This window comes from Cajanus cajan, chromosome 2 (assembly GCF_000230855.2).
Source record: "Cajanus cajan strain Asha chromosome 2, NIPB_CcT2T_4, whole genome shotgun sequence".
Lineage (NCBI taxonomy): Eukaryota > Viridiplantae > Streptophyta > Magnoliopsida > Fabales > Fabaceae > Cajanus > Cajanus cajan.
Genome location: NC_138518.1, coordinates 81,091,847 through 81,107,303, shown reverse-complemented (window position 1 = coordinate 81,107,303; position 15,457 = coordinate 81,091,847). Strand labels below are relative to the sequence as shown.

At 34.1% G+C, this 15,457-nt stretch overlaps 1 protein-coding gene and 1 long non-coding RNA gene across 2 annotated transcripts; both read left to right on the top strand.

Moving 5' to 3' along the window:
- Positions 1 to 5,931: 5,931 nt before the first annotated feature.
- LOC109790017 (pathogenesis-related thaumatin-like protein 3.5) lies at positions 5,932 to 7,743 on the top strand. Its single transcript, XM_020349101.3, has 3 exons — positions 5,932 to 6,087; positions 6,552 to 7,215; positions 7,546 to 7,743. Exons 1-3 carry the CDS (start codon positions 6,027 to 6,029, stop codon positions 7,685 to 7,687), a joined length of 867 nt encoding a protein of 288 aa, XP_020204690.1. The 5' UTR covers positions 5,932 to 6,026; the 3' UTR covers positions 7,688 to 7,743.
- Positions 7,744 to 9,781: 2,038 nt separating this feature from the next.
- On the top strand, positions 9,782 to 12,862 carry LOC114915207 (uncharacterized). Its single transcript, XR_003803140.2, has 2 exons — positions 9,782 to 11,889; positions 12,131 to 12,862. It is a non-coding gene; the product is annotated as an uncharacterized LOC114915207 (long non-coding RNA).
- The last annotated feature ends 2,595 nt before the right edge of the window (positions 12,863 to 15,457 follow it).

The following is a 15,457-nucleotide window of genomic DNA, read 5'->3' as shown; positions in this document are numbered from 1 at the left end:
GAAACTCTTCTGAAGGAAAGCTCTCTGCCAATTGGGATGGACCATTCCGGATACGACATGCACTCCACAATGGAGCCTACAAGCTAGAAGAGCTGTCCGGCAAGGTTATTCCAAGAACATGGAATTCTACCCACCTAAAGACATACTACAGTTAAATTCGAATTTGTAATACTCGAACTATGTAATTGTATCGCGGTGCACTCTTTTCCTTGACTGATCTTTTTCCCTCTTGTAAAAATGTGAAAAGAGGTTTTTGATTAGCAAGGTTTTTAACGAGGCACCTTCTTATCAATGAAGATACATCTCCCTCTTAATTATCTCCACTTATTTCTTCAAGTCTTCCCTCCCGAGAAGTCTCTCGGCCAAGGATGTGGCTTAAATCTAATTTCAAGTCTTCCCTCCCGAGAAGTCTCTCGGCCAAGGATGTGGCTTAAATCTAATTACAAGTCTTCCCTCCCGAGAAGTCTCTCGGCCAAGGATGTGGCTTAAATCTAATTTCAAGTCTTCCCTCCCGAGAAGTCTCTCGGCCAAGGATGTGGCTTAAATCTAATTACAAGTCTTCCCTCCCGAGAAGTCTCTCGGCCAAGGATGTGGCTTAAATCTAATTACAAGTCTTCCCTCCCGAGAAGTCTCTCGGCCAAGGATGTGGCTTAAATCTAATTTCAAGTCTTCCCTCCCGAGAAGTCTCTCGGCCAAGGATGTGGCTTAAATCTAATTACAAGTCTTCCCTCCCGAGAAGTCTCTCGGCCAAGGATGTGGCTTAAATCTAATTACAAGTCTTCCCTCCCGAGAAGTCTCTCGGCCAAGGACGTGGCTTAAATAAATAATTATAAGTCTTCCTTATCGAGAAATCTTTCGGTTACGAATTTAACAGAATTACCCAAAAATTGCGAGAATTTAAATTTCATTCAAAAGGCCCTAATAGGCCTAGAAGTACATGCAAGGGGGGGGGGGGCGCTATCGGCCCAGCATTACAAAATAAAAATTTTAAGACACGACCTCAGGCTCTCCCTGGTTCGCATCATCCTCGGCAGCGGGCTCCTCGTAAGCCGTCTCCTCCTCATTCGGCCTGGCGGGCCGCTCTGGGGCCTCAGCATCGGCCTCTTGATCCGGCGGGATCGAGCTTAAGTCCACCAACTTCCCCTGAAAGAAGTCCTTCGTCATATCCAATTGAAAGTCAGGGGGGGTGGATATAGTCCCACATCGGTTAGGAAGGCGAACGAAGCATGCCATATATATGGGTGTGGATACCTTCCTTGTGAGGAGGCCTTTTGGGGTGGCATGCGTGTCATCGCCAAGAGCAAAACCGTGCGGCCGTGGGCCAAAGCGGACAATATCCTCATGCGGGTTGCTTGGGCTGTTACATTGGTATCAGAGCCGGGGCCCGGATCGGTGTGCCAGCGAGGGCGCTGGACTCCCTTGAGGGGGGGTGGATATAGTCCCACATCGGTTAGGAAGGCGAACGAAGCATGCCATATATATGGGTGTGGATACCTTCCTTGTGAGGAGGCCTTTTGGGGTGGCATGCGTGTCATCGCCAAGAGCAAAACCGTGAGGCCGTGGGCCAAAGCGGACAATATCCTCATGCGGGTTGCTTGGGCTGTTACAGTAATACAAAAATAAATGTGGAGTAGGTTGGAGGCCAAGAGCTAAGCACAACCGTCTAAATCCTTGCATTGCTGCCCAGGTGTTAGGATGGACCTGAGACGGCGCCACGTTCAGAAGACGAAGTATACCCGAAAAATAATTATCAAAGGGGAGGGATATCTTCAAATCCCGAAACATATAGTCATACACATAAAAGAACGGGTATTTGGATGACCCCTGGTCTAGATAAACAAAATCCGGATTAGGAACCCCATCACCTCGGCATGGCTGGAAAAAGATAGCAGACGGCTCCTCGTCTTCGGGAAAATTTAAAAATTTCATTGCCGATACGAAGTTAACAAGTGATTTCTTGGTCGTATACCGGGAGTACACACTACCAACTTCCCCGTGTACCCATGAAAATCCAGGCGTCGATACGGGAGGAAAGCTTCTTGATGAACCCCCACCCCCACTTGGACGGTCATCAGAACCTATAGCCGAGGCGGAGCCATTTCCACTAACGCTCTGGGCCCGCTCAGATCCAGAAAAGGACTCGGTGCGATCGCCATTAGAGGCCGAAGCTGAGGCAGCGTCCCGGACCGAAGATCTTCTCCGCCTTGATTCCCCTTCGTCACCGGAGGAGTCGACATGAACAATATTTAAATCTGCCATTACGTACCTGAATGCTAAATTTCAGATCTTCCTTCGACGAACACTCGAACGCTGATTTACTAATTCGGATCCGGAGATAATGAGTGTGCACGTATGTGGAGCCCCCTCTTCATGCCTATTTATAGACCCCGCAAGTTGCACGTTCAAACGTCGCAGCCTTAGGAAACCGTTGGATCCATTTAATCTAACGATCCTCAATACGCAACCCCTCGTATGCTCCACCTAAGCCCAACGGACACAACCTTTGGCGTTCCACACTTAATGCGAACCCTAGCACGCGCTATTCCACGCACAATGATGGCAACCCTTGACATCCCATCAGCAGTTGTAACCCCTCACGCGTAATTAATGTCTGTCAGTTATGCACCAGAGAAATTAATGCTTGTCAGCTACGCATCAGAGAGGCACTTTAATCATAACCCCTCACATTCCTGAATCTTTCATCGTATCCCAATCGGAACAATTAACCCTTTGCGTCGCTTCCCTCCTCAAGGCTGGGGGGCTTGTGTACCGGAAGGTCCCTATCGGTCACGTTGACCAACACGTGCCGTTCTGTCAGACACCTACGCCATGATGTCGGAAACATCGGTCCAGCCAACGACCGGGACGAATGTTACTAACGGCTCGGCATAAGACCGAGCCGGAGAGTCCCCCGTAGGGCAGGATAGCTAGACAACTGTTGATCAACCCGATTAATAATAGCGCCCTTACTAACGGCTCGGCATAAGACCGAGCCGGAGAGTCCCCCGTAGGGCAGGATAGCTAGACAACTGTTGATCAACCCGATTAATAATAGCGCCCCATCCTTTACCTATCGGATCGGCGAAATACCGTACCGATAGGTGAAGAGCGGTTATTAATCATGATTAGCAGGTAAGCGCATGGTTAAGTTAGTAAGTAAGTAATTAACATCGTATTACCTAATTTAGTAAACACCTGAAAAAGCCCACAATGCTCAGGCCCACGTCAGGCACTATAAATAGGTCACACATAACGAGGTATGTCACTGTTCATTTTTACCCTAGATATTCGTGCATATACTGACTTGAGCGTTGGAGTACCCTTTGCAAGTACCTCCCCCATCCCTTGGAGATACTGTTGGAGCTCTTATTCGGTCCCCTTTCACCCAGAAGAAAAGGAGTGTGCCCTTAGACAGGTACAGTTTGAAACTAAGATTCTAATTTATCATTCATTTAATGTCTTGAAATATTTGTGCAATAAAACTATAAAAAAAGATAAACTATTTTGTCAAAAAATACAAATAAAATTATTGTCAGAATTCAAAAACCCCTAATAAAAATTGAAATTCTAGTATGCGTATTAAAATTTTAAAATTAGAAAAATGAAGAACCCGTATTTATGCAAGTAGAAGCTGCATAAAATCATTCAAGTTTGAAATTGTTATGTGAGATTTTATATATATGAATCTTTTACTGAATTCGAGACTGCTTATTACACTAAAATAATTCCTTATCAATTAATTTACGTATTTATTTGTACAACAACAACCTAAACATAATCAAAAACAAAATTAATGCAATACCAAAAGTGTGTATAAAATACTCACATTATTCAGGTTTAACTTTAAAATTAAAATTTCAAATGAATGCTTAACTTGTATTTTTTTTCCCTTCTCCATCGTTTGTAATAACAAATTTTTCGTGCATTTAAGTAATTTTTTTAAATAATTTTGTTGTAATAATATATTTTACTTGCCTTTTTCTATTTTTTATCTTCAACTCCATTTTAAGTGATGATCTTAATAAAAATTACCAAATTCTCAAAAATGACACCCTCTACCTCGTATGTTATAAGGGAGTTACTACGGTACCTTCAAAGATCGAGGGGTTTCAATACATTTTTCTATGTAAACTCATAAATTTTTTTAAAAAAGTTAATTTAATTATAAAATGAATAATCTAAATTATACTTATAAAATAAAAAATAAAATAAAATTATAGAAATTAAAATTATAAGATTTTAATAATATTACAAAATATTAAAAAAAGAAAAAAATTAATAAATAGTAGAAATAAAAAATTATTAAAATTACAATATAGAAATTCAAAAATTTAAGACAAAAAGACAAAAAATATACTTAAAAAATTATTAAAATTAAAATATAGAAATTCAAAAATTTTAAGTAAAAAGATAAAAATATACTTAAAAAATTATTAAAATTAAACTATTTAAATATATAATAATATTATTACACATAAATTAGAATATATAAAATAAAAATAAAATAACTAAATAATTTAAAAATTGAAGGAATAAAAAATATCATAAATATTATTTAAATAAATTATTAAAAATATAAAATATAAAAAACTGTACCGGTACCCTTTCAAATAAGATGGGTACCATAGAATTTCTCATGTTATAATACATAAATAATGAAAATTGAATAACATAACTCTTTATAAATAAAACCAAATATGTTCAAGTAAAAAATATCACATTCTTAACTTAATAAAACAACATAATTAAATGAAATCACAAGAAAATAAAACTAATGTTTTTCAAAATGATTTAACAAAACAATATCCTAATATAATTTTAGTTATGTTTCAATGTCACATGTCATATCAGAATAAAATCCAATACTGAAACCTAAGCCTCATCACCAACATCTTCAATCTTAAGCTGATAATCATTTGCATAACAATTAAGGAAAACAACACAAAACAAAGAGAGTAAGAAACATCTCATCCTAACTCACGATATAAGAATGTAAATAAGATATTTAAACACAAATAAGACATACAACAATACCTAGTCATATACACTTCATTTATACTATAATATGATATTAATAAATAATTATTCCGGTCCATATAATAACTCATTTATCATCATTGACACAATTACTTATTTATGACACACCAATCATAATTAATTCATCATAATTAATTCATTTACATGCAAGTATGGGATGCAAAGGGCACAGCACTTTAGTGCTAATCTCTTCTTGTGAAGGACTTGAAATATAGAAAGGGAATACAAATCCGAATGGAACTACTTGAAGAGCAATAACGATTAGGGGGTGAAGCCAACTCCATGTATATTGTAATACTGGGAAATCTGACATGTACAGTTTTGGAATGCTTTGCTTTGAGATTCTATGTTCCAACCGGCAAAGTTCCTTTGGAAGATAGGAATCTTCAATGGTAGACAAGGTTTATGCTGATTTAATCATGGGCATTTAATTTTTAAATATTATAATATTTTTATGTTTTTCATGTCTATTCTGTGATTCTGCAGTTGTGGTGCCATTTTCCCATGATTGTAGCGAAACAATTGATAAATGAAAAGGAAAAAAAAAAGGAAAGAATATATGAGATGGAGAATTGATTTTTATCTAACCAATCAAGTGAGTTAAAACAAAACAAAACTTTTCCCCACTTTTCTCAAAGATAGAGTAGGACAAATAACAAGAGGTCTCAATGAATAAATACCATCATAGCAAATTTGATTCTATCAAAACAGGAGAAGAATTGAAAAACAGAAAAAGAAAAGGTTTGTAAGATTAGTGAAAAGGTGCTGAACATATGAATTTAAGGATACAAGTGTGACATTAGCGAGCAAGGTATTTTTTGCCTGATTAAGCAAGGAAGCTTTTCTAGGCTGTCAGTATTCACAAACTCTCTTCCTCACGTATTCTTTCCCTGTCCTCTTTAATCTTACTATTAAATAGCCCAGCCTTTCACACCACATCAAATGTCACATAACTAAGAGACAAAGTAAGAGACTAAGAGCATCAGCGGATGGCTAATCCATACATTGCACTGCTGAAACTCACCATCATCTTCATTGTCATTGCTTCAGGTAATTCATTCTTTAAGCTTTATTTGTTGTCAATCTTAGTGAAGCAAATGTAACATTTAAAGTCAGACAAAACTTAGATATAATTTCTTATATAATTTTGGTGGTGTTCTTTGATCAGAGTTGGAATTTCATTTTAGTAACTAATATTGACCTTTAACACAACCCTTTAAAGTCTAATTAGAAAGCTCAAATGTGAAAACCTATGTTGACGAATATATATTGCAGAGGCGAAACTCCAATTCTAATTAGAAAATAACACAAAAAATACTTAAAGAACTGCATGTAAGTTCTGACGCATAAAGCCTTCATGTTTTGTTTGATTGTGCCATTGCCATGCATACCAAATTCTCATCATAGAGTTTTGAATCAAATTCTAAGTTCTTAAAACATGAGCTTTTTCATAATTTGCTTTCTTAGATTGGAATTCACTTTTATGCTTGGCAATTTGATGTGTTGGTTGGCAGCACCTGAACTATGTGGAAGCAGCAAGACTTTCACTCTAGTAAATTACTGCAAGGAGACAATATGGCCCGGCATAACGCGCAGCGACAACCACAGTGGTGGCGGCTTCACATTGAAACCAGGGCAATCAACAGAATACACTGCTCCTGATGGATGGAGTGGGAGGATATGGGCCAGAACAGGCTGCAGCTTTGATAACAGTGGCAATGGCAAGTGCCAAACAGGTGGTTGTGGCACAAGCATAAACTGCACTGGCCCTGGAAGCCCTCCTGCAACAAGTGCTGACTTTAGCCTTGGTGAAATTGATTACTATGATGTTAGCCTTGTGGATGGCTTCAACTTGCCTATTGTAGTGAAGCCTATGAATGGCACAGGGAACTGCAGCATTGCTGGCTGTGATGGAGATTTGAGGCAGAATTGCCCCTCAGAGCTAGCTTCAAAGGAAAATGACAAAGTTATTGCTTGCCGTAGCGCGTGTGGCGTCTTCAACACTGATGAGTATTGCTGCAGAGGGACTTATGGAAACCCTGCAACATGTTTGCCTTCAAACTACTCCAAAATCTTTAAACAAGTGTGTCCTGTGGCATATAGTTTTGCACTTGATGACCCAACAAGTTTAATAACTTGCTCAAAAGCAGACTTTGTTGTGATATTCTGTGGATCAAGGTAGGTTTGGTCTTGACAATTAAATGTTTCAAGAAATAGGAACATGCCTATAATTGAGTGTGAGTGCATCAGAGATATTACATGATACATTCACCATTATTTTAATAACCTAAACAAGTTATTATCTGAGTCTGCTTTTGAACAAGTTTAATAACTTGTTCAAAAGCAGACTTTGTTGTTATATTCTGTGGATCAAGGTAGGTTTTTTCCTAAAAATTAAATGTTTCAAGAAATGGGAGCACATCTATAATTGAGGGCATCAGAAGTATTATATGACATATTCCTCATATCATTCACCACTATTTTTTTTATTATTCTTGTTGAGTGCAGGAATCAGACAGCATGCTCCTATCAAGACAAGAAAGTTGTATGTAATGGATCAAAATCAAATGCTTATAAAACCATTCCTCAGAGCTGGTGGGTCCTGATGCTCCCAATTATATACATGCTCAATTTAAGGATCACATCTTAGCCAATTGTGCAATTGAAGGTCTTCTCTTTGTTACAATCAATTAGTTCATTTTAACATTTTTTTGGTTCATTGATTTTCTTTGAGCTAAACACAAACAGAGAAGATGCTTCTAAATGAATTTTATTTTATCTAAACACATGAGGATGTCCTCCAGCATTAACACGTGATGTAAAGAATTTTCTACATTGTAAAGTTCAAATTTTATCTATTTTTATTTTCCAATCTAAGCTAAGACTCATACAATAAGTCATAAGACATCTTAGTGGCATAACTGAAACCAATACAACAACAAAATCTGTCATGAGTGATTCATGTTTGGCATATCGACGAGTTTCACGTTTGCTGCCGAAGGCCTAATCACTTCCTCCCTCCTTTGGGACAGAAAACTGGGACCAATAAAAATAGTTGTTGTTTGGGTAGAGAACCCCTCTAAAATGAATCCTTTATTTCTTGTTACAATCTTGTGAACCAAGAAACATTACTTATTACCTTTAATAATTCCACAAATCATCTCATTATAACTATTATCGATTTATGGTGTATGATCAATAAATCTCGGTGCCATGTCTAGTCCGCTATCCAGAAGCAGTTGGCCATTCTGACAGCGGAACAAGGATTCTATCTGTTAGTGCCTCCAAATCTTGGTCGGTTGGCTAGAGGACAGGTCAATAAACATGATAAAAAAAAAAAAAATTAAAGGACCAGACAATATTGTACAGTTACAATTAATGAAAATTTAATGTTAATGTAGCACATTGCAAATTTTAGGATCAAGCACATTTCTTGCAACACTATTGAAATAGAAGCCACCTAATAACTGGACTTGTAACAGAAAAATCAAGTGGACAATTGAATGCAGTTAGCTAAGCCAATCAGACAATCTTAAACCTAATAAAGCATCTAAAAGGTTCCATTTGCATAATCATAGATGTGTATGAAGCTATTTTCGGAAGATACCTTTCTCTTTAAACCAGCCTTCAAAAGAAATGCAATATTTAATGCAATGGAACATCAGACTGCTACTCTTTCACTTTTCTCATGCGATGGGACCTGCAATTGCAAAGAAAAGAGAGAAAAAGGCACGAGGTGGGCCGGGGAAGCAACCTCACGAACCAAGATCTGTTGGCACATTTTATTGTCTTCTTTGGGGTAACACTTTCAATATATAGCATAGTTCCATTTATAACATTGATTCCCTTAGAAAGAATGAACAATGCTGAATGTTGTTTCATTTTCAAGCAAAAGGGATGCCACAAACTCTGGAAAAAGATCCAAAAAGCTGTTCTCTAACCATACAACAAGAATTTAATTCGAATAAGTTAATCTTAATCATGAATCGTTATATAATCGAAAATTGTTGTCTTTTATATTAATTACTTTAAAAGTTATATTCCAAGTGATTTTTAATTGTAACAGATTTTTATAAAAAAAATTACACTAACAATTTCAAAATTTAATCAATACTACAAAACCAAAGCTAGCACATGTACATCCTCTTTATCTTTATAATATTTTTGGGTCACCATGTTATTATTATTACTTTACTTCTGTGTAGAACCTGTTTAGGCACATTTAGAAGGTCTCAAAAGTTTATATCTTCACATTTTATATGACTGTCTTGTATCACTAATCACTATTCTAATTTCCTTAGTCCTCAATAATTACAAATTTGTAACCGACCTCATAAGCAACCCAGACAATGATCACTGTCTTGTAATCAGTATTAAGAAAAATTTTAACAGTCTTGTAGTCTAGAACATAACCCTTCTACCCATATGACTAAAGTCACACTCACAAGTGTAAGATCTCACTCCCTCTAGAATGATGAAAACACAACAAGAGTTGAAGCGGTACTCCTCCATTTGGCACTTACAATTCCGAGAGGAGTGAAACAAAAAAAAAAAAAAAAAAAACCTTTAGGTTTAAGTTTATAATAGAAAAGAGACGACTCTTGTCCTATTGGAAATAGCACAAGACTACTCACTAAGGAAAGTTTTAGACAAAAGCTTCACGTCATACTATCCTAATCCTTTATAACTAACTGATGATCTTAGTTCTCACTTTTTAACACTCATACTCAAATTTCCTAATATTATTTATTTAATAATTTATAATAAAAAAATTGCATACTTGATTATAATATGAGAGAATAATTTGCAGGATGTTACTTTTTAGACTCCTTGTTAGTTTTCTGAGGGTCCTAAGATGATGAAGTTTTCATACTATTAAGATGGTATGCTCTTAGGACATACTCTTTATAAGTTGAGGTGAACATGGGTTGGACAAATACAACCAATCCGACTTAACCTAAACTCATATGACTTGATTTGACCAAATTTGTGGGTCAATTCATATTGCAAAATAAGTAACCCGAGCAAGTTAAGTGACGGATTTAGTTTTGGTAACCCAAGAACCAACCTAACCCGACTAATACTCACTAAATATCTCTTTTATTTTTATATGATACAATGACTTTAAATGGGATTGAGGATCTTTTTTTTTTTACGTTTTATTTATTTTCATGATTCCCACTGCCCATTTCATGCCTTATTAGTAGAGCAAGCACTGTCAAGGCAATTAAGCCTTTTTTATTTCTTTTTGTTAATGAATTACTTAATTTTTACGATATTTGACACACATAATAATCTTCACAACTTGTGCTAAATTTCTTACAGTTGTGGGTTCATACGTGAAAATGTTCTCTTGCCTTTTAATGAATAAAAAAATAAGACGCAAAGGAATATGATTCATGCGAATGAGAATGTTTTACACTCCATAAAAGTGTATAATGATTATGTAATAGAAAATGATTATTGGAAAATTTTAAATCAAGTAACAAACTTTCTGCTAATAAAATTATGTACATTAAATGATGTTCACAGTATAATCTATTAAAAGTTAATGTTTATGTTCTTTTCATGGTGGTTATTTTATATACCAAACCCCATTGTTAAGACTTTCTTATTATGGCTAAATAATATTCATGCTCCAAACTGACCAATATCATTCAAACAAGCCAATTTAATAGTTGTAAACTACGTGTATATATATATACTATATAGTTTTCTTTTAGGCTGATGCAGCACAGTAAATGTCAAAGGTTGAACTGATGAACAGTGAGTTGACAAATTAAATAATTAGAAACTGAGTGGGAGACATGGCCAGCCCATTTTGGATCCTCCTTTTGAAGCAAGTCAAAAAGCATAGTGAAATCACAATGCAAGCAAATAGCAACATAACAACAATGGTCAAAGAAAGCTTCAATATCTTCGACCATGTGCAAGACAATTAGCACCAAAGAGTTGCACTCTAGGGACACAGAAGTCTTTATTGCAAAAGGGCAGCGGATATTCTTGTCATAAATGTACAACCCCCAAGCAGATAAATACGTTCAATGCAAAACTTCTACAGACAAAACCAAGGGATTGAAAGTCTTTGAAAACAACAAAGGCCAAAATATTTCAATAGATAGTACAACTTCATGCACGCTTATGCACCTTCTTTCTTCGAAAAGCCAGATCAAAACCCATCACAGAAAAAACTCATTTCTTCCTCATTATTGCCTAGTCAAAACCTAGCTATGATCTCTTCTTCAAATCTCAGCCAGAATTTGATCCATTTCCTTGTGCTTTATCTTTGCTCTATATATAGCCTCTAGGGTTTCTCAGAGGCCTTGTTCCATAGCCATTTTGGCATTCTGTCCACCTCCATTAAATTTGTTGTTTTGGAATCTCCCAAAAAGGTAGCAATTGGAGGTGGCCATTAGGCCAAACGGGCTCTGTGAATCTGTCTCTAAGAAACCCACTTGTGGGCTTGATTATCTTTCATATCTCTTCTGAACAATTATCTTCTTCCACATACACATATCTCACTGAGTCAGATACTAATTACGTACGCTTGTGATACAGTCGAAAGGTCTTTGTACATGAAGGACATCAAACACATAATTCCTTACTAAATAGATCATATCATACACATGTTAATTGAGTTATATACCATGTCTCCTTTAATTCTGGTCTCGGTATGCACTCTGCAACTTCTTATATATGTGCCTCAGTCTGATGGGTTTATTTTGCATTTTTGCAGGTTAGTATTCCTACTCCTACGTAGTTATCAGAAACATGTCCCTTTTCTCTGATGAAAATACCAAACTGAATTGCAACAAGTAGAATACTTGATGAAAACAACCATATGCTTTGAAGGTACTAAATAGTTTTTGCTTTTATTTTTCCTAGTAAAGAGGATCTTGGGGGTGGAAGTCAATAGTATAACTCTGATGCGTAACTTGTTGATCATATTCATACCCTATTATTTTATTTTGTTGGTGTTAGATAATTAACTTAAGTCAACCACCAAACTTGAACTTGAACGTGAACAAGTAAATACTTTTATTACTTGTCCTTTTGTTAGTGTCGTAAACTTTTGTCTTGGCTTTGATGGTAGGGTTGCACCTTTTCACAAGTTTAAACTTAAAGCTTTGTGGATAATTGCATGCGCCTCCACTTGTTGAAAATCCACTGGCTACCAGAAATACTTTGAGACCCTTTGTAGCATTGGATTCCTAGAAGCATTAGAGTATGATTAATTTAGACTTAGCAATATTGCAACATTATGAGTTGTAGTGTTTCAAATGGAAAACCCTAACTTATCCACACACAGCATAATGCACTCACGCAGCTAGCACCACCACCACCAACCAAAAAGTCTATTATGTCAGCTTCATAAAATCTTTGTAAATGGGAGAGGAATCTATCAGTGCCCTTTGGAGCTGACACATATCAGTCATCAGATGATGCCACAATATAATGAATCAGTGTTCAGGATTTCAAAGAAGAAATAATCAGTTTTAATTTCTCAGTGTAGCTACCTATATATATATATATATAATAGTATAATGTAATGCAACTAACATAATGATTCCTAGATCTTTGTTCCTATAACTTTACATTTTCATATAATTGGCGGGACCAACTTCAGCTTTCATTTTGATAGACACTGGGGTCAGGCCTGAAAGAAATTAATGGCAGGAAGTTCCTTATGTATGATTACTTGATTATGCAAATGCCAATTTGTTCTGAAAGATATTCTAAATTGGTCCCACTAGGCAGGTTCACGAATTTTATATGGTAGCAATTTGGAAATGACCTCAAAAGTCTAGATTCACCTTATCTTTAATTAGTCATGGATTTCGTTTTTTATTATATTAATTTGATTTCTATCAATTCTTAAAATATATCCACGAATGACTAGTTTATTCATATTGACCCGTCTAGCAAACTAGAGAAAAATCTTTTTTTTTTTCAGTCCCAAACATTACGTTAGTTAATTTATTTTAATATTAGTTACTTATATGGTTATCAATTGTCTCATTTATATCCGATACCACTGCATGAAAAATGACATATATGGACGAAATGATAGTCTGTGGATTAATATAAAATAATTTTTTAATTATTTATCTAAAAAAAAATCAATTTTCTTGTGAGACTTGTATCTGGATTTGATACTTTGACCAATGTTACGCGTAATTTGCGTGTTTAATCGAGTATTTATTGATCTTTTGCTCTCTTTTTTTTCATCATAAAAGTTTATAGTATAATATTTAATATTATTTCTTAATTAAAAACTTTAAATATGGAACTGGAAACATTAACTTTATCTTTAAATTAATGGACTGACTGGTGGAAAGAAATTATATCTCTTAATTACACTAATATAATAAATAAATAAATAAGTCATTAAATCTTATGGTTTTCTGGATTCATATAATAAAAACTAGAGATTGGGCTTTTTTTTTTGGCCAAATTTGTCATTCTCGTTTTCATTGGCGCATGAATCAGTCATACACAGCATATTAAGTTGAGAAAAAGTGTTTTTTTTTTTTCTCCTCGAAAAGTATTTCTACACAAACTTATTCAATCATGTCCATAATTTATAAGTTGATGTAGTTATCATGTAAAACTATCATTTCAATGACGTTGAGGTACTTGTAATGTAAGTTTTGGTACTACAAAAAAAAATAACAAATCAGTGACTGAATCTATTATTAAACGAAAATTGCCTTTTTTGTTATTAATATTGGAATCACAAAAAGTTTAGTGACGAATTTTGTAAAGATTATGTATAAATTGTTTAGTTGCTATTTTTTTTAATATTTGTTGATTTTGATTGATCTTTTGATCTATATATGATCATGAATAAAATTATCTCATATATATATTCTAATTAATATAACTTTGCTTTTAAAATTATATTCATCATTAGGTATTGTGTAGCTTAAATAATAGAGAGAAAAAATGTTACGGTGTAAAGTTTTTAATGATATCATCCGAATACAAATTAATATATATGATAAATTTGTTAACTTTGACAATACTTATTCTAAAAATTATATTAAAATAATTTTTTGATTGGTTAACGATGTGTAATATTTTTATTCTAATATATCTAAAAAGTCACATATCATTCAGAATTAAACATAATTTATAAACATTTTTCCTCTTTCACGCTCAGACACTTTTTTAAGGATAGAATCGTGATGATCCAATAAGCGTTAAAATGAATAATACTTTAAATACAATAATCTTAACAATATCAATAGACTCACGCCTTAAACACTTTAGAAAGTGAGCCTAAACTACTCTTACTCTTTAGCCTCTATTAGAAGATTTACTCTAATACAAAACATCTTTTTAAAGACAATCATGATAACTCAACAAACGCTGGATAAATATAAAATTATAGTTGAAAGACTTTCACACCAACAAATTAATTATAATGCATATCCATTAAATTATAATAATTTTAAAATAATTAATAGAAATGAAAGAAATTATTAGGTGGGTGTAAATAATTTAAATAAGTTCTAACTACATTAGATTTAGAATCACTAAGATCTACAATTCTTGATAAATAGTGTTAAGGTCAAAACCCACTTAACCAAAGTTGGAATATTCTGTTTTTTGACTTATGTCAAGGAAAATTTTACAATATCCTTCTTAATTAATTGAGAGTAAGTGAGAGATACTAGTATAATTAGAATATTGTCAATTTTATTCTATTATTGTATTTTTAATAATTTATTTATATTATATTTTATATTTTTTAATTATTTCTGTATTTTTTTTTGAATATCTTATCCTTTTATTTTATTTTTCTAAATTATTTAGTCATTCTATTTTCATTATATATATTCTAGTTTCCTTTTTAATAGTATCATTATATGCTTAAATAGCTTAGTTTTAATAATTCTTTTAACATATTTTTATCTTTTTACCTTAAATTTTTTGAATCTCTATACCGTAAATTAGTTTTTCACTTCTATTATTTATTTATATTTTCTTTCTTTTAATATTTTTATAACATTATTAAAATCTTATAATTTTAATCTCTATATTTTCATTTTACTTTTTATTAAATAAATATAATTAAAAAATATAATTGAAATTATTCATTTTGAATCAAAACCCCTCGATCTCTAAGGATAGCAACTACCTTTTAGCTTTTGTCAATTGTGTTGGTACTTAATTAAATTGTCTAATAAGCTAACCGACACATATGCATTGAGGACTACTATTATAAGAAAGATATCATCTAATTAAGACATTCAAACTGATTGACACATGCATTCTATGGGATTCCTACATGAATAATGTTCAAGTGTTTAGGGCTGATTCCTACCATCTACCTTCCTTTCAAAGTGCTTCTCTACTGGGACTTTGCAGTTTGCCCCATTCACCACTTCAAACAAATAACTATAAAATTATCAAC

Bases quoted from the DNA above. Each gene is read 5' to 3' on its own strand.
- LOC109790017 (XM_020349101.3), top strand. From the start codon at position 6,027: ATGGCTAATCCATACATTGCACTGCTGAAACTCACCATCATCTTCATT. The intron at 6,088-6,551 runs GTAATTCATTCT...GTTGGTTGGCAG, and splicing joins CTTCATTGTCATTGCTTCAG to CACCTGAACTATGTGGAAGC. The intron at 7,216-7,545 runs GTAGGTTTGGTC...TGTTGAGTGCAG, and splicing joins GTGATATTCTGTGGATCAAG to GAATCAGACAGCATGCTCCT.